The 27,230-nt window shown below is 42.5% G+C and overlaps 1 protein-coding gene across 9 annotated transcripts in view; it reads right to left on the reverse strand.

Annotated features, from left to right (window-relative positions):
• Positions 1-2,605: 2,605 nt before the first annotated feature.
• LOC135524262 (casein kinase I-like) overlaps positions 2,606-27,230 on the reverse strand; it is a 58,647-nt gene continuing 34,022 nt past the window's right edge. Inside the window, exons 6-16 of one of the 9 annotated variants that reach the window (XR_010452924.1) lie at positions 23,434-23,585; positions 23,019-23,253; positions 18,509-18,594; positions 18,078-18,162; positions 17,438-17,586; positions 16,978-17,085; positions 13,642-13,746; positions 12,486-12,592; positions 11,547-11,570; positions 8,681-10,289; positions 2,606-3,284 (exon numbers count right to left, since the gene is read on the reverse strand). Coding sequence is in view for 8 of the 9 variants with exons in the window: in XM_064951646.1 (XP_064807718.1) it covers positions 10,235-10,289; positions 11,547-11,570; positions 12,486-12,592; positions 13,642-13,746; positions 16,978-17,085; positions 17,438-17,586; positions 18,078-18,162; positions 18,509-18,594; positions 23,019-23,253; positions 23,434-23,585 (1,106 nt within the window). In the remaining variant the exon portion in view is untranslated. Of the gene's footprint in view, positions 10,290-11,546; positions 11,571-12,485; positions 12,593-13,641; positions 13,747-16,977; positions 17,086-17,437; positions 17,587-18,077; positions 18,163-18,508; positions 18,595-23,018; positions 23,254-23,433; positions 23,586-27,230 lie in introns of all 9 variants that reach the window. The other 8 variants (XM_064951647.1, XM_064951646.1, XM_064951651.1 and 5 more) reach the window with 8 other exon arrangements.

The raw sequence follows: 27,230 nt of genomic DNA on the forward strand, positions 1-27,230 counted from the left end.
CGAAAATGCTTTGCTGGCCCCTAGTGGTGGAGGAATTCGTGAAACAATTATCAGATTTAATTTATTAGGAAAGATTTCTATTCCCAAACTGTTTACGTATATAGGATTATGAATTCAAATTGGTGTGCAGCAGTGTACATAAAAGGTATTGCTCAAAATAAAGTGAAGAGCTACAAAACACACTTTAGGCTACTTTATAATAATGCTTGAAAACAGAAACATTTGGTTTCCCCTGTTGAGCTTCAGTTCAGTCCGGTCCATCTTCAAATAGTGCATAAATATTGCACATCTCACATTGTACAGTCTGAGTATTAACATGAGAAACAAATTCAAGTTTCATTGTTCCTTATGCCGATTCTGTCTATGGCTGATATGGATTCTTATGGAATCATTCTGCCAATGCTTTGGTTCTCATTCAGGTGATGTCACACCATAAGTTTAGTGAAAAGCAAGAGCTGCACACCCCAAAAAGTTAGTAGAGGTGCTGACTAATGGTGAGTAAACTGTAGGCTTTGTACACTGCTCAAATAATGGGAACACTTAAACAACACAATGTAACTCCAAGTCAATCACACTTCTGTGAAATCAAACGGTCCACTTAGGAAGCAACACTGATTGACAATACATTTCACATGCTGTTGTGCAAATGGAATAGACAACAGGTGGAAATTATAGGCATTTAGCAAGACACCCCCAATAATGGAGTGGTTCTGCAGGTGGGGACCACAGACCACTTCTCAGTTCCTATGCTTCCTGGCTGATGTTTTGATCACTTTTGAATGCTGGCGGTGCTTTCACTCTAGTGGTAGCATGAGACGGAGTCTACAACCCACACAACTGGCTCAGGTAGTGCAGCTCATCCAGGATGGCACATCAATGCAAGCTGTGGCAAGAAGGTTTGCTGTGTCTGTCAGCGTAGTGTCCAGAGCATGGAGGCGCTACCAGGAGACAGGCCAGTACATCAGGAGATGTGGAGGAGGCCGTAGGAGGGCAACAACCCAGCAGCAGGACCGCTACCTCCGCCTTTGTGCAAGGAGAAGGAGGAGCACTGCCAGAGCCCTGCAAAATGACCTCCAGCAGGCCACAAATGTGCAGGTGTCTGCTCAAAAAACAGACAGAAACAGACTCCATGAGGGTGGTATGAGGGCCCAACACGGTGCAGGACATTTGGCATTTGGCAGAGAACACCAAGATTGGCAAATTTGCCACGGGCACCCTGTGCTCTTCACAGATGAAAGCAGGTTCACACTGAGCACAACTGACAGACGTGACAGTCTGGAGACGCCATGGAGAACGTTCTGCTGCCTGCAACATCCTCCAGCATGACCGGTTTGGCGGTGGGTCAGTCATGGTGTGGGGTGGCATTTCTTTGGGAGGGTCGCACAGCCCTCCATGTGCTCGCCAGAGGTAGCCTGACTGCCATTAGGTACCGAGATGAGATCCTCAGACCCCTTGTGAGACCATATTCTGGTGTGGTTGGCCCTGGGTTCCTCCTAATGCAAGACAATGCTAGACCTCATGTGGCTGGAGTGTGTCAGCAGTTCCTGCACGAGGAAGTCATTGATGCTATGGACTGGCCCGCCCGTTCCCCAGACCTGAATCCAATTGAGCACATCATGTCTCGCTCCATCCACCAACGCCACGTTGCACCACTGACTGTCCAGGAGTTGGCGGATGCTTCAGTCCAGGTCTGGGAGGAGATCCCTGAGGAGACCATCCGCCACCTCATCAGGAGCATGCCCAGGCGTTGTAGGGAGGTCATACAGGTACGTGGAGGCCACACACACTACTGAGCCTCATTTTGACTTGTTTTAAGGACATTACATCAAAGTTGGATCAGCCTGTAGTGTGGTTTTCCACTTTAATTTTGAGTGTGACTCCAAATCCAGACCGCCATGGATTGATAAATTTGATTTCCATTGATACTTTTTGTGTGGTTTTGTTGTCAGCACATTCAACTATGTAAAGAAAAAAGTATTTAAGAAGAATATTTCATTCATTCAGATCTAGGATGTGTTATTTTAGTGTTCCCATTATTTTTTTGAGCAGTGTATATACATACACATTTCAATGTCACATGCACAAGTTCAGTGAAATGCCTTTCTGGCAAACTCCAAACACATGTAAGTGTCCAGTAATTTATTGGGTAAACCAACGTTTCGGGATCACACTGCTGGAGATGCCGTGAAGAAGGCACTGTGATGCCAAAACCAATAAATTGCTGGGAACAATTATTTTTATATCCTACACATCATAATAAGTTTACACTTTATTCTATTGTACAGTGTTTTGAAGTGAAAGGATTGACAGTGTTCCCATATTCAGTCACCTTTTTATACCTCCAGTTCATTAACATGTTTTGGGGATATGGTTATTAGGGCTGCACATTTCACACAATGCAACATCGTCACCCCTCACCAACCCTGGAGCACTATAGGGTGCAGGCTTTAGCTCTAACCTACTCAAGTGAAACTTGGACAAAGTGCATTTGAGCATCCCGATAGACAATGAAAAAGTAAATTAATTGAATCAGACGACACGATCTTGTGTATTTCTAGGACAGCAAGAAGTCCGCAGCACAAGGACAGAAACACAGGGCCAAGAGTAAAGGTTAAGAGAGATTTTTATTTGACATAAAAAAAACGGGTGCAAACTTGAGTTGAGTTATTGTGAAGTAGTGTAGTGAAATTTTGGAAAGGTCCCATGACATGTTTCACTTGAGGCCTCTGGGAAGTAGGCATAATAAGACAGTCCACCCCCCCCCCCCAAAAAAAAGTAATTCAAAAGCCTGACGAAATGAAACGAGGGGTTTTTCAGGATAGGAGCCCTTAACTAGGTTGGTTAAAGCGTTCAAATACATTTTGAAGTAACATTCATGTTTCAACACAATATTCACAATACGATTTTAAGACTTGATTCTTATATTCATAGCTTTGAAACCATTACCAGAGAACACGAGACATAAGCTCTCATAGCACTGTACAAGTTTGTGTTCCACAGCTTTGAAGAGGGTGAAAAGAAAACCAGGCTGAGAAAATAGACTCCAATTTGAACATAAAAACAAAATAAACTTCACATAATTTACTATTAAAAATAATCATTACAATATTGCAGTCTTGTCTCTAACCACTGGAGGTCTACAGTATATAAGCAACTCTGAAGGTAATGTCAGGAAGTCTTCACTTGAGCAGTATTTGCAGCTTGCACCCTACACAGTTCTGTAGACAAATGCAAGCAACCGTTGATAAATGGTCCCTCAAACACTGAGAAAGTGCAGAGATTATCTGGAATGACAGTAAGAATGAAAAATGGTCATTAAGGCCCTGGTGGACCTTGCTAATTTAAGCAGGACAGTATTATTTAAAAGTACAAAGTATACCAATACAATAACTTTGTGCTTAAAACCAATGAGAAGACCTCAGGTAGAATTAAATCTACCCCTTTATGCAGTATGCAGAAGGCATGAGGATACAACCAGCCAAAGCCATCTGACTCAGTGTCATCTTCTGGTTGCTGATGGGAGGGTAAAAAGCCATGCCCCCTCTGCAGCATCTAAATAATTTAGGGAGGACTTCTCATATGTACACAAAAGTTGGCAAAACATATATTGATAAAGTGGTTTCCTTAATAAAAATTAACAATAATAAGAAAACAGGGATGACAAAATAATAACTTTGGTGGTTGGGATCAAGCAAAACAAGCAGGCCTAGAATACTTAATGAAAGAAGCAAATCATCTGCAATCATAAGCAATATTACTATAGTAGAAACCTCGTGTCACCTAAATGCGCCAAAGCAAAATAATTTCACTACACAAATTCTGAGATGGTATGGTTGTCACACAAGCATAACATGGCAAATTATTATTATTTTGAATGGCTTTTCAGAATCACTTGCAATGATCCAGCTAACCCACCGAATGGGTCTAAAATGACACCATCTTAAGAGCAGAGAATAGGGCTCATGTCTACAACACGCTAACATTTCAGCGCCCTTGGCACCAGAGGTCAACAAGCTGGCACTGGGGAGCAAAGACTGAGTGAGCGAGCAAAAAGGAGAAAGGGAATGAGAATGTGCATGTGTGTGGTGAGAGTCAGAAATGGCTTCTCTGAGGTATACATCTATCCATAGATTATCCCAATACAGTGAGTGACATCTCAAACAAACCCTGCCATTGGAGGGGGTTATGTTAACATGTCATGGAGCAATGGGAATGTAAGGCTTCAAAATGACCCACAGTGGGATCAGACAGCTCTATGGGCAAATATAGAAATATATACTGCCACCAGGGCCATGTGGAAGTCAGTGGAAGTCCTCTGTCGTTTCAAGAAACCCTAGGGTCAGCACCTTCGTGCTGCACCAGCCTCATAGCATGTCAAAAGTCCTGGTACGAACACTGTCCTTTCTCCCTGTCCTTTAAGTAATCACTAATTAGATATGACTGGACAGGTGAAAGCCATGAGGGAAAAGTCATCACTTTCACCTGTCAAATCCTTACTGATCGAACCAGAGGAGGACAGGCTCATTGTAATGGCTGGAATGGAATACATGGAACGGAGTCAAACATGCTGTCTCCATACGTTTGATGCTGTTCCATATATTCCATTCTAGCCCTTAACAATGAGCCCATCCTCCTATAGGACCCCAGCCTCCTCTGGTTAGATCAGTAATTACTTCAAGGAAGGGAGGAAGTCCTCAACAAAGAGTTGAATGAGAGCAAAAGGGAGAAAGGGCGAGAGATAAATGACAACAGCCTCAGCCTGGACTTTTACCCACTACACAATTAGCCTGCTGTGGTCAGCATTGATGTCTAAAAGCCTCAATGACATGTGGGTAAATCAACCAATCAATTGACCAATCCATGCATAAAGAACATTGCTCATACGCACATAATTTAGTCCGACAATGGCATCTGAGTAAATCCTAACATTCCACCAAGACTCGTCCCATATCTTTCCATTCAAGTACATTTGAAATAACTTAAATCCACACACAGCACACAAAAACTCTTTGTTACTCAAAAATATACAGAACATTTGTTTGTCCATCCATAAAAGGCAGCTAGGGAGTGGACATGCCAAAGATAAAATGTGTCATCATAGGAAATACAAGTCATCCTGCACACCAGGGGGCATTAGTCAGTGTTAACTTGGGATCCCGCCAAAAGACAAAAAAGTAAAAATAATGAACACTGTGCTTGGGTTTCACGCCTGTGTGTCTGTGTACAAGGGAGTTATTCCATAGAAGCATATAAGGAAATTGACAATTCCCCCAGCCTTGCCTCAAGTTCTTTTCACCATTTCCATAACACACAAATGAAAGTGGATAGTACCTAGATCACGTGTCAAACTCATCCCACAGAGGGCCAAGCGTCTGCGGGTTTTTGCTCCTCCCTGCACTTGAGTGATGAATTAAGGTCACTAATTAATAAGGAACTCCCCTCATCTGGTTGTCTAGGGCTTAATTGAAAGAAAAAAAAGAAAAACCAGCAGACACTAGTCCCCTCCATGGAATGAGTTTGACACACCTGATCGAGACCGTAGAGAACGAGACCGGCATCCTAACTACAGACAACAGTAGGTGCAGAAGTAGTGCACTCAAATCACTGTTTAAATACCTTCCCCCATCAAAAAGCAAGGTCATTCAATGATTACATTTTGTAAAATTACAGTACATCATACATTTTTTGTTCACATTAACAACAAAACAATATATCGAAACAGACAAGATAACCCTTCAGGAGTTAACACTGGGGTGGGTTGAATATCATTCTCAACTTTAGCATTTCACAGCCTCAAATGTTTTGACTGCAGAGGCCATTCACTTCCTTTCACTCCGATGACATTACATAGGACACAAAGGAGGTTCCTATATTTTAAATATTCAAATTCTGCTTTCTCAACCATGTCTGCGCTAATATTGATTTAAAGTGAGACACACCACAGTATCATCTCACAAAATGCGACCATTTCCACAGGCTAAATAGTGACCACGTTTACATGCGCACAGTAGCTCATATTCCGCTTAAGTTCTTATTCGGGATATGCTTTTTACATGCACCTTCGATATCCCGTTCATGAGTATAAACAGAATATTAGTCATTATAGTTAATATGGGTTAAATGGAAAAGTAACTGAAATATGGACACTTACTGTAGGCCTATAACCTCTCACATGTAGCATAATATAATATTAACTCCTGCAGAATTATGGATTTCTTGCAGTACAATGATACAAATTATAATTTTGTCTCGGGAACAGGAGAGGAGAAATATGATTTCTTTCTATCAGCATCTCTTGAGAAAATGCTTTGGCGATTGTAATGTGTTATTTTTGACACAGTTATGCCAGAAGACAGTCTTTCAAGCACATAAAATATGCACCCAAGAACTGAAGTCTTAACAGAAATGTTTCATAGTTCTCTGCTTTTAATTTCCTTTAAACCGGTCAAACTGATGACATTGGACATTTTGCTCAGGACCAATCTTTCCAGTGTTTGAGTTATTGCGTTTACTCCCGGTCCCTAAACGAAACACAACTTTGCTGGTGTTAACTAGATTACAAATGCAGCAGTCAAAGCTGCTGAGGGGAGGACGGCTCATAATAATGGCTGAAACGGAGCGAATGGAATGGCATTAAACCATGTGTTTGACACGTATACCGTTCCAGTCATGACCACGAGCCCATCCTCCCCAATTAAGGTGCCACCAACCTCCTGTGTAATGCATTCATTCTATCGATGTAAGACATTCTGGTGAGCACTACTTTATTTAGTCTTCTATGGTAACACGTTATGACAGAAGAAAATATGCATGTATCTAACTATAGTTGACAAAGAAATGGCCTACCAAATGTCCGAAATGATTCGACCTACCAAATGTCGGAAATTATAAGCAGAAGAGTATAAATTAGGGGTGAAAGTAGCCAGCATGCTATACAGTCCAGTGCAGAGTATCAGCAAATTCAATTATTATGGAATTATGATGGATCGAACAGCGCAGATCGCCTTCTCTTTGGAGTGATTTGTTTGACTTATGAAAACATCACACAACACCAATGATATGCGCAACTGTGCCTGTGTAGACTGCAAAAAACAGCAGCAAACAGTGATGAGATGTTTACATGCCACAGTATCCCGTCTAAGATCAGCATATCTCAGGTATCTTATCCTGGTTTCACATAACGGGGACTCTATTTTTCAGGTTATTGTAAACGGAATTATGGCTGTGTATGTAAAATTATGGCTGTTTCTTCAAACATATTTCCTAACGCCCACATGGTCAGAAAGCATTTCAAGGGCCAAAGAAGGCTCAGGGTATTAAATGATCAAAAATATATTTGTTATTTTCATGAAATAAACAGTGATTTATTAGACACAGTGATGATTTAAAATTAAATAGTAAAGACTGCATGGGGGGCTTTAAGTCCAGGTCTTGAAGGTCCACACCGCAGCACTGCAGCTTTTTTTGTTCAGGCCCAGCACTAACAGACATGATTCAAATACTTAAAGTCCCAGTGCAGTCAAAAACATGATTCTTCTGTGTTTTATATACATTTCCACACTGAGGTTGGAATAATACTGTGAAATTATGGAGTTCCAAACCACTCTGCCAATAACAGCTCGTTTACAGTTATCCCTTCCCCACTCAGATCACTGACAGTCCGAGCAAAAAAATAGCTTGAGAAATTGCTCTTTAAGAGTCTTTCATTTTGACCATTTTAATTTAAAACAATGCCAGTAAGGTACTTAATTGTTACCCAGAACTAATTTGATATGGAGATAAAAAATAAATGTAAAAAAGGCTGCATTGAAGCTGTAACTTAGTTGACTCAGGTGTGTTAGGGCAGGGCTAGAACATAAATCTGCAACACCAGATGGTACTCCAGGATTGGAGTTGAGAACGGCCGCTCTTTTGGAATCAGACTCGTCAACATGCATGTCTTCTTATTGGCTGGTATGTTGTTGCAGTGACCAGACACCTATCCTGATAGGCTCTAATGAGAGGTGATCTGATTAAGGCATTCCATGTTAAGGCCAGAAGAGGGAGCAGTAGCATGTAAATCAATGGGAGAGCTAAGTCTGTTCTCCTTATCCAAGATTCTGTATAGACTGGCGGTAGAAGCTGACCCGAAGTACACATCTGGGATCAGTTCATTCCATCCCAATCCTAGCCTTAAATATTAGGAGGTAAAAAAAGCTAAACTGACCTTAGATCAGCATTTGGAAGCAACTTTTCCTTCATCCACAGAGAAATCTAAGTGTTTGTGGATAACAGGGACCAGTTTAGGGATACGTGCAATGTTAACTAAAGCAATGCAAAATGCAACTCGTAACTGATCTATTGTCGATAGATTGTCTCCCCCAAAAATGTACAATAGACCAAGGCCTGAAGTTAAAAAGGAGCAAGTGGTTACAAGCAATGATGTGCATTTGCTATAATGAACAGTGCATCAAACACAGGGATCTGGAATACAAATCATTTTCAGAAACAAATCCCGATCTGTTAACAACTGGTCCTCTGTCCACACACATCCCTTTGGTCACTCACCAACTGCTGTCTTACATTTTCTTGCTTATCCTTCTAATTAGCACTTTTAGTAGTTTTTAAATACAAATATGGAGGTACCAGGCAAATGTAGTAAGTGACTTGTGAGGTGAATAGTACAAGCAGGTTTATTTACCTGGCAGGGATGCATTAGGAACGTGCTGGTCTTTCGCTGTTCCCTCCTTTTCTTTCTGCTTTGACCACTTATGCCCAATCCCAAATAAACCCTTATAGATGTGAAAGAACTGGATGTTTGTTGAGCAATGTGGTGGAAACTTCACCTAGCCAACCAGAAGCAAAAGTGTAACTATTAACATACTGCTTACACCGGTCACGTCTTTGCAGATCTATGAGGGGACATGAAGCGACGTCTCGGCATTTAGCAAGAGGTTACTTTAGGACTTTGTAGTATTATTTATAAATGGGCCATTCTATGCCAGGACAGCCCGGAAATATTTTTGGGACACTTGGATTGCTATGGAAATTCTCATATAGAAACTTCATTTGAAGGAAGGATGTTCGACATGCTTTTTAATTATTATTATTTTTTTAGATAATCATGATGTAAGTAGCAATTTTAGGCCCTTTTTAGACCTATACATGCCTCCTGTAAGATCTTATGATCCATGCACCATACATGACACAGAACATCTTGGTGTCATTATACTCCTTATAGTGTGCTCTAACATATGGACTATGTCTACATTCTGAAATACAATTTTAGATTTGCTCATTTTAGGACATTGTTTGAAACAATATATATATACATACACTCTACAAGTACATCACATTTCCAGAGTAGGCTTTCATAAGCACCACCAACACAGTGAATGGGAAAATGGATTCAAAAGGGAACTCCCTCTGCTGGTGAATTGCTAAATGTGCAATTCTAAAGGAGGGTTGTAATTGGTTAATGACCTATAATGTCAACTTCTATATATAAAATGGGTCATACTGTATCTTCCAAAGTACCAGAAAACCACTTTCATTAGGATAGAAAAAAAATGATACAAATGTAAAAAGCATGTCAAACATTCTTCCTTCCAATGAACTTTCTATGTGAGAATTGCAAGAACAATTTGATACTCCCAAAATATTTGCAGGCTGTCCTGATGTGGAATTGCCCTAATACCTCCTATACTTCCAAGACAGTCAAACAGGGCTAAGTGGGAGGGGCTGGGTGGCATATGAATCAATTAACCATTAGGACACATTCATACATCCACACATATGTACAGACATAAATATGCATGAACAAAAAGCAAACAATTAGGGACAGCTTAAGACCTGCTTTTACTGGGGATGTGAGTGTGTTTGGTGAATGGGGAGAGAGAGAGCGCAAGAGAGACGTGAGACAGAAAAAATATGAGGTCTATAGACTGCAAGATTGGTTTCCTCAGTCCCTCAAAGAGAGGGAGGGATATTTGACTTTGATCTCCACTTGAGCAAAAGGGGGAAAAAAAAACTGAGGAAGATTAAGAGATGTTCTCTGGTATCCAGAGGGAGTGTCAGTGGTCAAATTATCAAAGAAAGGTCTCTGTGGCGAAGGTCATTCAGTAGGTCCGGGTCATTAAGAATCGCATATCTCTCGTAATAAAAAGTCGCTCTCCCAACTACAACTGGAAATGCCCCTTAATTAGTTTCCTTAAAACCAAACCCGCTCAGTGACATCGGACAGAGTAGCAGGAGCTCATTTCTGCCGTGGAGTGTTCTTCTTCCGTTTTCGCTTGAAGAAGCAACAGCACCTGAGAGGAAAGGAATGAGAAGAGGGAGAGAAGGAAGGACAGTTACTTGGCAATCTACACTGAATATACCAAACAGTAGGAACACCTAAAGAACTGAGGCTGTGCCCTCAGAACATCCTCAATTCGTCAGGGCACGGACTACAAGGTATCGAAAGCATTCCACTGTGATGCTGGCCCATGTTGACACTAATGTTTCCCACAGTTGTGTCAAGTTGGCTGGACGTCCTTTGGGTGGTGGACCAATCTTGATACAAACGGGAAACTGTTGAGCATGAAAAACCCAGCAGCGTTGCAGTTCTTGACGAAAACCAGTACGCCTGGCACCTTCTACCATACCCCGTTCAAAAGGCACTTAGTGTAAATGTTTTGTCTTGCCCATTCACCCTCTGAATGGCGCACACACACACACACACACACACACAATCCATGTATCAATTGTCTCAAGGCTTAAAAATCATTCTTTAACTTGTCTCCTCCCAATCATCTACACTGATAGAAGTGGATTTAGCAAGTGACTACCATAGCTTTCACCTGGATTCACCTGGTCAGTCGGTCATGGAAAGAACAGGTGTCCTCAATGTTTGGTATACTCCGTGTGTATCTCTCACTAGCTCTCACTATTATCCCTTAAGACTCATGTTGCACTCAACTCAACTTAAAATATTCAAAATGTGAGCTTGTAAACAAACCCAACAGTGGCACGTACGGGTTAGAGGTCATGAAGAATGGACGTTGAACATTTAACAGGTATAAGAATGAGTGTGAGAGTGTGACGGTGAAGAAGAAAGCAAACATTCAATGGGGAGGGAATACACCCAGACTCTGTATGCTACCCAGCTGGCCCAAAAACATTTGTCAAGTTCTGCAATTAGATTGTACAAGGACGCAAGTTAATAACTGTAGAACCAACGTTCTAATTCTTTGCGTGCCCTGTAAGAACGCCATTCGCAAATGCGTTCTTGACAGAAAACAAAATCTTTGTGTGGCCCAGGCATTAGTCCTTCCAGTTCACTCAACAAACTCTCAAAAGCTTTACATTTGAGCTACATAACCATCCTTCAGCTCCTCTCAGTAGTGTGAAAAGGATATTAAATCACATCATGTGAGAGGCCTAAAACCCAATAGGAAAGTAACATAGTAATTTGTTTAATGGAAGGGGTGAAGCCAAGAAACCAACACAGTGCTGGATATGTTGTCTAGTGCTAGTCTGGTCCACTCCCTTTTGAATGGCTGATGTGCATGGGAGCGGAGACTCACCACAGGTTGAGCATTTTCACGCAGCTACAGAGTGTGAGGAGAAAAGACATATTAATACTGTACAGAGAGAGAAAGAGAGGGACAACAACTCAAGATAGTCCTTCTGAAATGTAGAACTGCATGCACATACATACACACGGGTAACAGACAAAACTGTGTCTGGGCAATGGAGGAAAGGACAATCATAGGGAATAATCAGAATAGGGATATCATCTGTAAATCTACAAGATGACATTGAATGTGAAGTTAGGTATATGGTACTTATTCACTATTTTGAAATGATGATTGAACAGGTAGAACAGATTCTTACTAAACAAGGAAGTGGCTTTTTATTTTGAAAGTTTTTGTTTTAGCTAGTTGGTATATTTTCAGAACATTAAGAAAATAATTCAAATAATCTTAATAACTTTTCCCCTCATATTGTAATTGAAACTAACGGAATCAAATTTGGATTTGTTGCAGATGATCAGTTTATCAGGAGATTCCCCATCAAAACCCCATCCGGTCCGAACAGGTTCCATCCACAAGAGACAACTTGTTTGGACTTGATCCTGGTTCAAGCAGTTTGACTTCTTCCAATACAAATAATAACAAAGTGCTACTGAAAGAGACAGAGGGCTAGCTACGACAGAGAGCTAGCTACGACAGAGAGAGAGAGCTAGCTACGACAGAGAGAGAGAGCTAGCTACGACAGAGAGAGAGAGCTAGCTACGACAGAGAGAGAGAGCTAGCTACGACAGAGAGAGAGAGCTAGCTACGACAGAGAGAGAGAGCTAGCTACGACAGAGAGAGAGAGCTAGCTACGACAGAGAGAGAAAGAGAGCTAGCTATGACAAAGAAAGAGAGCTAGCTATGACAGAGAAAGAGAGAGCTAGCTACGACAGAGAGAGAGAGAGAGAGAGCTAGCTACGACAAAGAGAGAGAGAGCTAGCTACATACTTGGCCTCTTCCACCACCTCCACCTCGGCCTGCGCTGTGATAGGTGCGTTGGAATGGGCCGTCATTGGGTCGTCTGCATTCAGGTCCCCATTGGTGGAGGTTACCACCTGGAGGCACATGGGGGGGAAAGGTCATATCAATCAAGCCAAAATAAGGATTATTCTGCTAGGAGGATTAAAAACAGACAAATACAACATTGAGGTCAATCAAACACTGGCATGATCATAATACAGCGCAATGTGTCACGATTACATGAAGTGCCTTGCTCAAGGGCACATAGACAAATGTTTCACTTAGTCGGCTAGGGGATTCGAACCAGCAACCTTTGGATTACTGGCCCAATGCTCTTAACCGTTAGGCTACTTGCCTCATTTTGTGACAACTAACTTAACACCGTCACAACATAAAATTGTTTCTCACATATGCACACTAGCTTGCAGTAGGTCAAGCCAACTATCTCAACAACAACAAAGTGTCAAGTTAGCGTAAAGCGGGTTGTCATAAGATGTTACATTGACATCAGCTGTAATAAATGCTTACGGTATCTCGCCTGCTCGGTCACGCCCATGAAAGTAGTATGTAGGTCCTCACCACAGAAACATCAACTAAAGTGAAGTTACCAATCTCCCTCCATACAGTTTAGCCATTGCCAGACATCCATGTGTGGCACCATTTACCCATCTCATTAGCCTTTACCTCTACTCCTTTACTACCGGTCTCCCTTAATGGGAAAGGTTCTTGTTCGAATGTGACTGAACGTGTTTGTCTGATGGGCCTTGTGAACCTGTCTCTCCCTGTCTGCCTCCTCCTCAGACAGAGTGTCTGCTTGCTGCTGTCCCTCCTCTCTTGCTGCTAAACACAGAAACACAACACGGACAGCCTCCGCTGTTGCTCATCATAACAGCGTCACATATACAGCACAACATTTTATCTTAAGTGCAAAGAGCAGGTGGTGCAAGCAATGTGGCGAGGGCCCCACCTAGCAATTCAATAAGACGTTTCTGCCATATTGCTTTCATCTACTATGTCTATGTCCCTTCTGATCTGTAAGCTAGAGGGCTATCAAGGACATAGGGAATGAAGCAGGTTTGTAGGTTTGAAAGGCAGCCAGTGTACATGTAGTTAACATTCGGGTCTCTCCGTTGTTGGTGTATACCTGCACAGAGCCCCCATGCCTGTCTGCAGCCAGGTGTGAGCTGCTCAGGTAGGAGGAATTTGTCTGCCGTGCATCCCATGCTCCTCTGCGGTCTGATGCTGCCATCTGGTTGGTTGATTAGGGAGGCGGATGGGCGGGGGGGGACGTGGGTGGGCCGAAAGTGAGCGAGAGAGGAAGGCGCCGACAGGCCATGCAGCACAGAAAAAAAGCAAAAAAAATAAGGTGAGACGTATTCACGGCTTTGCCAAGCGTGTAAGTTGAGAACAACCAGGTCAAAACAAAAAAGTAAGCGTGAAAAGGCAAAACCAACAGCTTTAAAATTAGATACATTTGTGTATTTAAAGCAAAACGTTTTTAGCCAGTTAAGAGAAACCCTGTATGCATGTTTGACATCATCTTTTTTTAAATTTCCTTATTTTATAACCCTGGTTTCTTCTCTAAGAGACTTGTGTTGTTTCTTTGACCTGAATCCTGGCTATATTGATTGAAATGTCTGGACCAGGCAGGCTCTGCTTTGTCCCCCTGTAATTCTTTTATCACCGTTCCCTTGGACAGGACAGGTTGTACGTGACAGGACATTGAGGGATTAGCTGCTAATAGAGTTGTTGCAGGAGTTTTGGCAGGTGACTTACGCAGTCTGGGAGCTTTCAACTGGAAAACACTGTGTTCATTTCAGACTGACTGGCATCTCCTGTCTCGCGAGGCTGAAGCCCTTGCTCAGTAAAATGACTCACCTAATGGGGTGATCTAGGTCGACCTCCTCAAAACCAAGGACGTTTCCTTTCTCTCCCCCTCTCATTCTCTTTCAAGTACACTCTGCCTTCTTCACCTTCCATCTCTTTCTGCTTTCTCCCTCCACCTAAATCCCCCCTCCATATCAATTCCTTCCCACCCTCCCTCTGTCTCTCCATCTCACAATCTCTGTCTGGCACATACTGTAGCACCAATGGTGGCACAGGTGGAGTACTGATTAGAGATTAGTCTGGGCCTCCTGGGCGCAATGCAGTCATAGGACAATCAAGTAGCACCACTCAAGCTGCAGCCAATCAGATTTGAGACAAGCTTCCCTGCCTGTCGGGAGCAAAGTTGGAGGACTTCCAGCGGAGAAATTCATTTTGCGGCTCTCCATGCCTCTCCGGTCGAACAGTCAGGCAGAGGCGGATATGGACAAGGTATTTTGGTGCCAACATTTGAAATATCAGCTGAGACTACATGCTAGGATCCCTATTTTGACCTGAAAGCTGATTTGCTTCTGTATTCTTCCAAACGCAAATATGCAGAGAAATATAATTCACTTAAACAAGCCAAATAGGACAAACCCAAAACAAAAGATGATTGAAAGCAAGGCTTGAACTCCATGGAGCATAAGCAGAGGCATCAAGTTGGAACAAACTATATGGTCTACTACTTGCACTAATTTAAATGATGGTGGATGTACTGTAGTGTAAACTATAAAAGCTTATTGAGATCAAATTTAGACAATCCCAAAACCATGTCATTCAACTCAATAGCATTGGCATGAACCTTTAACAGCATTGCAGCTCACTCTAGGTCAATTATACAATTACACTCCCCTTTATTTGGACAGTATTGCTTTCTTGAACACCATATGCACTCCCATATTATTTGGACAGTGAAGCCTGAATTTTCAATTTGGATCTACACTACAGCATTATGGATTTGAGATCAAATGTTTTGAGGCAACAGTACAGAATTTCCCCTTCTAAAAGTTAAAACAGATGTATGAAAATACCGTAAAATAAAGAAGGTGACATTGTGCTTGCTGCCTCATATGAAACATCGGATCTAAAATCCAAAATGCTTAGGTATAGAGCCAAATTGAAAGTTCAGGCTTCACTCTCCAAATAAGATGGAGGGAGTGTACATGGTGTTCAAACAAGCAATGCTTATCGATTGTCAGTGTGCTAAATACAAGGTTGTGCTAAATACGGCTGCTACGATCTAGAACCAAAACATTTGGTCATATTACTCCAGCGCTAGTGGCTTCCTGATAAGTCTGTCTGATTTTGAGATTGTACTGCTAACCTACAAAGCATTACATGGACTTGCTCCTACCCATCTCGTCGATTTCATCCTGCCGTACATACCTACACGTACGCTACGGTCACAAGACATAGGCTTTCTTATTGTCCAGAGAATTTCTAAGCAAACAGCTGGAGGCAGGGCTTTCTCATATACAGCTACATTTTTATGGAATGGTCTGCTGATCCATGTGAGAGATGCAGACTCGGTTTCAACCTTTAAGTCTTTACTGAAGAGTCATCTCTTCAGTAGATCCTATGATTGCGTGTCGTCTGGCAAAGGGTTGCGAAGGTGAACGGAAAGGCACTTGAGTTAAGAACCACCCTTGCGGTCTCTGCCTGGCCGGCTCGCCTCTCTCCACTGGGATTCTCTTCCTCTGACCCTATTATGGAGGCTAAGTCACTGGTTTGATCCCATCCTTACTGTCCTCGGGATCGTGTGGTGGGGGAGAACTTCATGGGCTGTACTTGGCCTTGTCTCAGTGTAGTAAGTTAGTGGTCTTTGATATACCTTTAGCTGTGCTTTGGCAATATAGGTAGGGTTATATCCTGCCTGGTTGGCCCTGTTCGGGGGTAAGCTTTGGACGGGACCACATTGTTGTTGTCGTCACCCCCCCGTCTCAGTATCTATGCTGCAATAGTCTATGTGCCGGGGGGCTTGGGTCAACCTGTCCCATCTGGTGTAATTCCCCTGTCTTATGTGGTGTCTTGTGCTATCTTAGGACACCCTCCCTCTCTGAGGACCTAAGCCATGCCTCAAGACTACCTGGCCTGACGACTCCTGGCTGTCCCCACCCATCCCACTTAGTCGTGATGCTGGTCCAGTTTCTGAAGTTCTGCCAGCGGCTATGGACCCCTGACCTATTCAACAGTTATGCTACCTTCTCCCGGACCTGCTGTTTTGCCCCTCTCACTTTATTCCTAGGTTCCTGCCTTCCTAGTCACTGTGCTTCTACATCTGCATTGCTAGCTCTCTGGGGTTTTAGGCTCGGTTTCTGTATAAGCACTTTGTGACAACTGTCCATTTCAAATCTCTGTCAATTTTGGAATTGGATTCCATGTCCAATTCAACTGACAGGAGTGGAAATAGAATTGAGTAAAACCATTGGGGTTGATGACATTATAGGAAACAGACTGAAATTGCATTCATGAAGTGGCTCCAAAACAAATCTCATTATTTTCTGAGGATTTGTTGACTTATGAATTGGATTTTAGTATATTTATGTGAAATTATTGGCATTTTCAGATACAGGCAGAGCTGAAGTGAACTGCAATGTTAGACTACTGGATTTACCTGGTTCCGTAGGGGTTGTTGCTGAGAGGGCCTGTCTCTGTTAGCGTGGCTCTCTCTCGTGATGGCAGACGCACCCGAGTCCACGTTGACAGACCCCACTGGAGTAGGCTGAGAGCGAGAGAGCCCATTGGAGCAGAAACAACAAAGTAAATATAACGTAGAGCGCGAGACAGCGAGAGAACGAGAGACAAAAAAGCTCAAGTGAAGAGCTGCCCAAGGAAAGTATGTTGTCTTCTTTCACTTGTGTTTTAAATGTCTATTGTACTTTTGATTTCACAGCTTCCCAGCTATGAACGGTACACAAATAAAGTTATTACTACACCAAGACATATGGGACTGAACAGTTAACAAGCTGCTGCTAATCAGCACATTTTCTCTAGTCTCTTTCAATAGCCTCTGTATGACTATTGTACCTGAGACTACACTTATGCTATTTAGCACGTGAACGCTAGCTACTCACAATCGCTCTGCCATCCCAGTCGTAGGTGTAGTCAAAAATGTATCCTTTGCGCTCAAGCAGCTCGGTGAACAGAGTCCTCAAATACTCGTAGTCGGGCTTCTCGAAGAAGTCCAACCGCCGCACGTAGCGCAGGTACGTGGCCATCTCTTCTACAAGGGGTTGACACAGTCAGTCAACATGGTTCAGGCAAAACAAGAGCTCCATCTAGTCACACAGTACCGGACAATAGACTGCACCAAGGCTGCATGGAGTTGCAGCACCTTACGTAACAAAGTAGAATCATTTTTTGGTGGAACACAATTGAGCCATTCCAACAGATATACTTGAAAGACAAGGCCAATATCTTCCGAGAGGAGATAGAGGAGAAAATGTGGTCACTGAGCATTCAAAAGGTCAAGGAAACATTCGCAAACATTGTCTTGCAAGTGCATATTCTTCCGATCCCTCCCCGGTGCGCCTTTCCTTCAAGAATCATCTTCTGCTCACTTAAGCCCATTTCTTAGTACAGCTCGCTCTTGTACGTTCTATTGCAATTATTTACTGCCATTTTACTACGTATGCTGTGCGGAACGTGTTTTAGGAAATGTAACCATTTCACAAAGGCAGGCACTACTGTCAAGGTCAGGAAGATTGGCAATACCTGGAAAGCTTTCACAGAGGACCTCGATGGGAGTGTTGCGCTTGGTGTCGCCAATCTTCTGGTATCGCTCCTTCAGTGTGTCAGCCTGTAGGTAGAAGGCACACTGAATTCAACACACTTTTGCCATCTTATCTCCTTCCCACTAATGTTGAACTTCCTCAGCAGTCTTTCGATCTCCCTTTTTTTTTGCTCGTCTGGTTCGTTTAGGCTACCATTCCCTCGACCACTCTCTGAATCACAAGTAGTAGTGCATCACACTCTCCTAATATCTGGGTTGTGATTATTAGAGTATATCGTAGTAAAATGCCAGGCAACAGGAAACAAAAATGAGCGTTTCCGAATTGGACAAATTCAGATAATGGATAGAAAAACAGACTGCACTTTGTGCCTAATGAAAACAACCCAGCTGATATCATGCCTAGCTCCCCTACCTTGAGTCCTTGCCACGGCAGACTCCCTCGTAGGAAATACATGAACATGTGGCCCAAGGCTTCCAGGTCATCCCGTCGACTTTGCTCTGAAACAAAAAGGGAGGGGTATCCGCTTTAAACTGCAACCGACGTCTATCCCACCTACCATATCCTTGGGTATCCTTATGTTGGACTTTCAATGCGTTGAGCTCCAAATGTGGAACAAAATAGAACCTTTCTGAATTTGAATTACCTATGGCTTACAGACATGAAAGGCTATGTATGTACACATACACTACCTGTCAAAAGTTGAGGGTTTCTCGTTATTTTTACTATTTTCTACATTGTAGAATTATAGAAGACATCAAAACTATGAAATAACACATATGGAATCATGTAGTAAGCAAAAAAAGTGTTAAATCATAATATATTTTATATTTGAGATTATTCAAAGTAGCCAACCTTTGCCTTAATGACAGCTTTGCACACTTGGCATTCTCTCAACCAGCTTCATGAGGTAGTACCCTGGAATGCATTTCAATTAACAGGTGTGCCTTGTTTAAAATACATTTGTGGAATTTTTCCTTCTTAATACGTTTGAGCCAATCAGTTGTGTTGTGAAGGTAGGTAGGGGCGGCAGGGTAGCCTAGTGGTTAGAGCGTTGGACTAGTAACCGGAAGGTTGCAAGTTCAAACCCCCGGGCTGACAAGGTCCAAATCTGTCGTTCTGCCCCTGAACAGGCAGTTAAACCACAGTTCCTAGGCCGTCATTGAAAATAGGAATTTGTTCTTAACTGACTTGCCTATAAAGGTAAAATAAAAAATAAAATAGGGGCTATACAGAAGATGGTCTTTTACCAAATAGGACTAAGTCCATATTATGGCAAGAACAGTTCAAATAAGCAAAGAGAAACGACAGTCCATTATTACGTTAAGACATGAAGGTCAGTCAAACTGGAAAATGTCAACAACTTTGAACGTTTCTACAAGTGCAGTTGCAAAAACCAGCAAACACTATGATGAAACTGACCTCCACAGGAATGGAAGACCCAGAGGTACCTCTGCTGCAGAGGTTAAGTTCATTAGAATTACCAGCCTCAGAAATTGCAGCGCAAATAAATGCTTCACAGAGTCCAAGTAACAGACATCTCAACATCAACTGTGCAGAGGAGAAATCAGGCCTTCATGGTCAAATTGCTGCAAAGAAACCACCACTAAATAATACCAATAAGAAGAAGAGACTTTCTTGGGCCAAGAAGCACACGCAATGGACATTAGACCGGTGGAAAGTTGTCCTTTGGTCTGGAGTCCAAATGGAAAATTTTTGGTTCCAACCGCCATGTCTTTGTGAGATGCAATGTGGGTGAACAGATGATCTCTGCATGTGTATTTCCCACAGTGAAGCATGGAGGAGCTGGTGTTAAATACAGAAATATCTAATTTACCTAAGTATTCACATCCGAGTCAATACATTGTAGAAACAGCTGTAATCAATGCCAAACGTCTCTAAGAGCTTTCCACACCTGGATTGTGCAACATTTGCCCATTTTGTTATTTTGAGAAGTCTTCAAGCTCTGTCATTTGTTGTTGATCATTGCTAGACAACCATTTTCAGGTCTTGGTGTAGATTTAAGTCAACTGTAACTCGGCCACTCAGGAACATTCTCTGTCTTGGTTAGCAACTCCAGTGTAGATTTGGCCTTATGTTTTAGGTTATTGTCCTGCTGAAAAGTGAATTAATCTCCCTGTGTCTGGTGGAAAGCTGACTGAACCAGGTTTTCCTCTACAATTTTACCTGTGCTTAGCTCCATTCTGTATCTTTTTTTATCCTGGAAAAACTCCCCAGTCCTTAATGATTACAAGCTAATCCATAACATGATGCAGCCACCACTATGCTTGAAAATACAGAGAGTGGTACTGAGTAATGTATTGGATTTGCCCCAACCATAACCCTTTGTTTTCAGAACAAAAAGTTAATTGCTGTATAATTGCTTTATTTTTTATTTTTTGCAGTGTTAGACGGCACCGGCAGACATTTTACATGCCCCCAACAGATTGTGTTTATTTGCATTGTTTGTTACTTATTTTGTACATAATGTTGCTGCTACCGTCTCTTTTGACCGAAAATAACTTCTAGACATCAGGACTGCTATTACTCACCACGGACTGGCAGAATCCTTTTTTTTCCTTTCACGACTCTGACAAGCCCAACGCGAAGGTTATACCGCTTCCTCGGGAACAGGACCCGGTCCCAGTGATCTGTATGAAGAGGAGGCGGCGAAAGAGGGGCCGAAGGGCGGCTACCATCTGAGAATGCGTAGGTGATCGAATAAACCCCCACTTCCCTCCATTCTGCTAGCAAACGTACAATCCTTGGAGAATAAAATCTATGAGTTATGCGGAAGATTAAACTACCAGCGGGACATTAAAAACTGTAACATCTTATGCTTCACGTGGCTGAATGACGACAATATCAACATACAGCTGTCTGGTTATACGATGTACCGGCAGGAAAGAACAGAGGCGTCCAATTTGTAAGTCGCTCTGGATAAGAGCGTCTGCTAAATGACTTAAATGTAAATGTAAATGTGTTGTGGTGTGGGGGTGCTTTGCTGGAGATACGGTCTGTGATTTATTTAGAAGAATTCAAGGCACACTTCACCAGCATGGCTACCACAGCATAATGCAGTGATACACCATCTCATCTGGTTTGGGCTTAGTAGGACTATCATTTGTTTTTCAACAGGACAATGACACAACACACCTCCAGGCTGTGTAAATGGCTATTTGACCAAGAAGGAGACTGATAGAGTGCTGCATCAGATGACTTGGCCTCCACAAATTGAGATGGTTTGGGTTGAGTCGGAACGCAGAGTGAAGGAAAAGCAGCCAACAAATGCTCAGCATATGTGGAAACTTCTTCAAGACTGTTGGAAAAGGAGTTTGCAAAGCTGTCATCAATGCAATGGGTGGTTACTTGAAGAATCTCAAATATAAAATGTGTTTTGGTTACTACATGATTCCATGTGTGTTATTTCATAGTTTTGATGTCTTCACTATTATTCTACAATGTAGAAAATAGTAAAAATAAAGAAAAACCCTTGAATGAGCAGGTGTTCTAAAACTTTTGACCGGTAGCGTATAGCTGCGATAAGTAAAACAAATCTAAAAAAGTAGTAGTTCACTGGGCCTTTACTAGTCCTGTATTAACAGACCAATATAGCCTTCTGTAGCGCAGCCCGCCCAAAAATTACAGCGCCGCAATATACAGTATCTCAGTTTATTGCATAAATCGTGCATGCATTGGATTACAATGCTGGGGTGGTAAAATAATCCAGTACAGTTTAATGAATTACAATGTAGGCTAATCAAAGTGTAGGCTATGACACAATGTCAATGGAGAAGGCTAAAACATGGTCAGCAGCAGATCGAAGTAGCAGCACCAAGTCTCTGGGTGGGATAAGTTGTCCATGGTGCTGTCATTCAAGGTCCTTTATTTACCCTGTTCGCAAGAGCACAGGAAGGTTGCATTTTGGCTTCTGCTCAGCTGGATAAAGCCAGCGGGGCACACATGCAGTTTACAGACACCATCGGCCACAGAGCTACCACAGATCTGACTTGCAGTGGTGTAAATGACGTCATAATTTCCTCAATCAAGGTTTGTACCGACAGAGAACAGCCTATCATAACAGGGTTCACCAACCATGCTCTTGGAGCACTACCGTCCTGTAGGGTTTCACTCCAACCCCAGTTGAAACTAACACCATTCATCTTATAAAACCAGCTACTTATTAGAATCAGGTGCGCTAGATTAGGGTTGGAATGAAAACCTACAGGATGGTAGCTCTCCAGGAACAGGGTTGGAGATCCCCGTTATAAAATATGCATAAAATGCATCCTCCAATAGCATTGTCTGCTTATGTCCACACATATTGTCTCAAGAAAATTGTATATTTTTTTTAAACCTTCAAACACCAAGTTAGACATACCTATTGGCCATCATCACTGTCAATCATGAATGATAATTATTCACATTTTACGGGTGAAACTGCATCAGTGCACACATGTAGCCTACGGTTCTTCATTGGCCAGAGAGAAGACGGGGAAGAAACCACAATTAACCTTGGCTGCTGTAGCTTACATATTTATTTGGTTTGTAATTGTATAATTTTTCATGGATTTTTTGTGGTGATTAAATATAATTTAGTTAGAACAGATCAGAATAAAAGTGAGGTCCCTCAGGCTCCCCCACCATTACTCACCTGTTTACTGGTGAAGCGAAGGCAGCTGCACTATTTCATCAATACACATTTTTGAATTGTGTGTCACCCCCCCCCCCCCCCACCCCTTTTTTGCAGCACCCCCACCCCCAAACTACTTCCCATGGCCATGTGTAAACAGGACAGACTACAAAAAAATTGCAAAGTTCAGCCAATCAAATATGAGAGTAGCCTATACTGTATCCATGTAAGTACCACACAGGGAAGTTGAGACAAGTTGTCTGGTAGAGGGGGGAAGTACTGTAGCCCTACCTTTTCCCAAGTGGGTGTTGATAGACATGTAGCGGGCGGTCCCTGTGAGACTCTTGTGCTCCCTGTAAGGAATGTGTTTTTTGGTCTCGGGATCGATGTACTCTTTAGCCAGGCCAAAGTCGATGATGTGGATGATGTGCTCCTGCTTGTGCCCCTGCCGCCCGATGAGGAAGTTCTCGGGCTTCACGTCTCGGTAGATGAGGTTCTTGGAGTGGACGTACTCCATCCGTGAGAGCTGGGGAGCGTAGTGTGTGTGACGGTCAAACGTATGCACTCAAATAAAGGTGTACACACAACTCCATCCACACCGAAAAACTGAATGGACATCCACACTGGGACATACAATCAGAACAGACACATGGGCATAATTCACCAAAACAAGCTTCTTTGTCATTTGGATGTAAACTTTACTTACCAGCTGAATAGCCATCATTAAGACTGTCTTGAGAGAGAAGGTTCTGTCACAGAGGTCAAAGAGGTCTTCTAGACTGGGGCCCAGCAGCTCTAACACCATGGCATTGTATTTCCCACACGGCCCAAAGTAGAAGACCTGAGGAAGACCCTCCGCTGAGATAGAGGGGGATGGATAGAGAGGGCGAGAGAGGGATGGATAGAGGGAGAGGAAAATAAAAAAAATATATAGAAGTCCATTTAAACTGAAATTGAAAAGACTATCAGTAGAACAAATCCTATGACAAACAATTTAGAGTTGTGATTATGCAGTGTTCCATTAATTCCTTTCGAATATGCATCAGGGTGTGGCAGCGCAGCTCACATGCCCATTTAACGGCTCTACCGGTGAGACCACATACCTGGGTATTGTTTCATCATTAGCCTATTTGGAACTAGTTTGTACTCCAGTCACATGCAGGACTTGAGACGAGCAGTAGTTATGCTGTACATAACACTTCACAAGTGGCATCTAAAGATGGCCCAAGCTGTTTGGTTGGGGTTTGTCATGAGTGTTGTTCTGAATTGTCTGTTGCAGCTGTTAGAAGCCATCTGCTGTACCCATCTCAGGAGAGAACAGAGAGGAATGGTGCCCAGAGGAACCTGGGCAAGCTAATAACGACGGCCATGAAACCCACAACTAGAACCGCCCCCATTCTCCAAAGCCAAGTAGCCATTAGCGCAAAACTACAACAGCGATGGGATTGGAAAAAATATCCAGAATTATCTCTGCTGTGTAACAACTCGAGGAGAACTGCTGCTAAAAAAAAAACTATTAAGAACAGAGGCAAGGATACATTTTGGGAATTTTATAGTGGCTCAATCAGTTGGGATTGCAACCTGCTCCGTACTCCGCTCCAATAACATCCCCGGTGTGATGTTACTTGTACGAGCTGAGCTCAGTGAAAAAGTGAGCTTTTTCCCCATCTCAAAGAGTGCTCTGGACGAGTACGGCGGATGAGTTTGTGCGTTTATCAACAGTATAGGTGTGAGAGTGGATTTCAGATATTTTCTCCTGACTGATCATATTTTAGTCACAAATTGTTGTGTATAGGCATAATTTAAATTAAAATGTAACTTAAGAGTGCTTCAGAGAATATCATTGAAATTCATAACGCCCTGAAAATGACTGATGCATTTTATTGGACGACAGAGGCTAACTAGAGAGGTTGAGAGCTCCAAAACGATCCAATAGCAAACTCCCATCTGTACAGCAAAATACCGTTATTCTGGAGTAGTGCAGAAGTATCCTAGACATTATTGGCGGCTCTGGGAATGATACAGTTGCCCAGTGCATCAATGGGGTGAGAGAGTGTGCAGGAGAAAGACCGTGATGCCCAAGTTACCTTTTACAATGATTTGAACAATGGGGATTTCATTCCCAGCATCATAAACAAGACGAGAGAGACAGCATGGTGGAGTCGAGGAAGAATAATATTCCCCTTAGGCAAAAGAAAGATGATGAGCCAAAGAAAAAATAGTTGTGGAAAGTGTGTGTCTATGACAAGAGGGGCCCAGACAAGCAGCAGCGGAGTAGGTCAACAATTAGCCAACGTGTACAAGCTTGGTGGCTCACAAACAGAGTAATGTGACAGAGGTAAGTGAACAAGCAGAATGTGGGAGTGGGCAGGTGTTTCCAAGCTTGACGGAGGGAGGGAGCGAGGGACTTCGGGTGCCAGAGAAATACGAACTCCTGAGAAAAGCCCAGTGGTCCTGAAGGCTCGCTCTGTGTGTAATGTGAGAAATGACAATGTCGACGACAGCAAATGGCCACATGTTCTCATGTCTTCTATATGCTGCCAAACTGTCGAGGTATTACAGGAGTTCCACTCTACAAGCTATTAACACAAATGTGATTTCCTTACCCCTTTTTCTCCCTAAACCAATTCGTATTTGCACCATCTTTTTACCAAGTTTCGGAATGATGAAAATGGCAACTGGTCTCAGATCCCATTAAATTTAAGCAGAGGCGGGATAAAAGCCTGTTAATGCCATGAGAGTGCATCTTTTGAAATGCTTTGGGGAGAAATGAATTCAGTCACACAGGAGCAAATGTCGGCTTATCCTGAGACACGCAACCAATCAAACCATTAATCCACCCCCACACTCAAAGAACAGTCAGGCCTGAGTCACCTAGCTAGTCACCAATAATGGCAGCTCTGTCTGTATGCATCTCATGTCATTTATACCTGAATAAAAACTCAATTTAGCTCTCCAGCAAAGGTAGGCACATAAAACATACTCCACACCCACACTGTTTCAAAAACGACAACACACCATGGACCAATGCATGTCGGAGATATGGAATCTCTCCTGGCTTGAGAGCATGTTCATGAGTTTTAGATTATTTCAACACCCTCATGTACGAGTTTCGTCCATTTTTTTCTTCTTCCATTTTCTTTTGTTTGGAGTGCTCCGTGTGAGCAATGAGTGTGTGACTGGTTTCTCTGTCCTGATAACGTTGAAGGACCATGCCTGAGCACGCTTAGAAGTAGGCCTACCTGGCCTGCTGTGCACCAACATAGGAAAGCGCACATTTGGGGATGTCTGAGTCTTAGCTCACCACGTTTACCACTAATAAGCTGAGCTTCTCAGTCGTTTTTTTTTCTTAACCTCACATACTAAGTCAACGAAGTCTGTTTATCATGATCTGATGACCCCATATACCCAGTGAAAACATTTTAAAAAAAGAGCTGTCTGTCCCAAGCTCACTGGCACAGGAAACTCGGAGGGGCCAGGAATTGGCTAGTTGATACAATGTTACACTTCACTAGTGATTGCTCAAGTCAAGACAGACTGGTGGAAAGAGAGATAGTGATTGAAAATGCAGGTTCTTTCATCAGGATATTTTCTACTATTTTTCTATGTTTTATGTACAGTTTATTAACGTGTCCATTATGGCTGATGCTGGTGCTCTCGCATTCGTATTATTTTAGTCAAATTTTTGCTTTATTGTTTAAATTCTGATCTTTATGATTAACCATGTGACAAAGATTGAGGAATAAAAGCATTATTGAATTGAAAAACTCTTCCACAAAAATGCATAAAAAAATATTCATAAATGACACGCAGGTAGGTAGAAATGGAAGGTTAAATTGTAAGCTTCCCCAAACTTGAAACTCATGAGCCACCTACGGTCTTTACTATAACACCCAATTATATAATAATTCAGAAGTTGTTGCACACACAGGAGGTCCTGTGAAAAAACAAAACGCCCACTGACAAATCATTCACTAGCCCTAATTTAGCTCTCCCTACCACTAGTGTCTCCATTTTCGACTTCTCCCCCACTGACGGGGAAGGCTAAGGGGGAGGGGGTATAAGGATTGAGGCTAGACAGAGAAGAGGCTAAACGGGAAGGATAACTGGGTCCAAAAATCGGTTTTCTCCAGCAGGTGGCAAAAATAAAAATTGTAATGGTGCGACTGTCAAATTTGGTGAACCAGATTTTTTTAATGGATTATTTGCCACGTGTGGCTTATTTGATCTAATAGAAGTTTCGTAATGATTAGGTTGAGTGTACTGATATAAGTAGGACACGTGACATTCGGGCAACTTTGAGAAAAAAAAAAACTTTGTATATATCGGAGTTGTGCCTGGTCATCTGCTAAACTCTGTGTCAAACCGGTTAAGTCCTCTCAGCCATGATCACACCCAGATGGCATGGTGGTTGGCACACCATGGACCCTTTCCACTTACTACTCATTCATCTCAGAAAGAAAGGCCTGTGAGCTGAGCCAATGTACTGTGCAGGGCATCTGG

Source organism: Oncorhynchus masou, chromosome 31 (genome assembly GCF_036934945.1).
Source record: "Oncorhynchus masou masou isolate Uvic2021 chromosome 31, UVic_Omas_1.1, whole genome shotgun sequence".
NCBI lineage: Eukaryota > Metazoa > Chordata > Actinopteri > Salmoniformes > Salmonidae > Oncorhynchus > Oncorhynchus masou.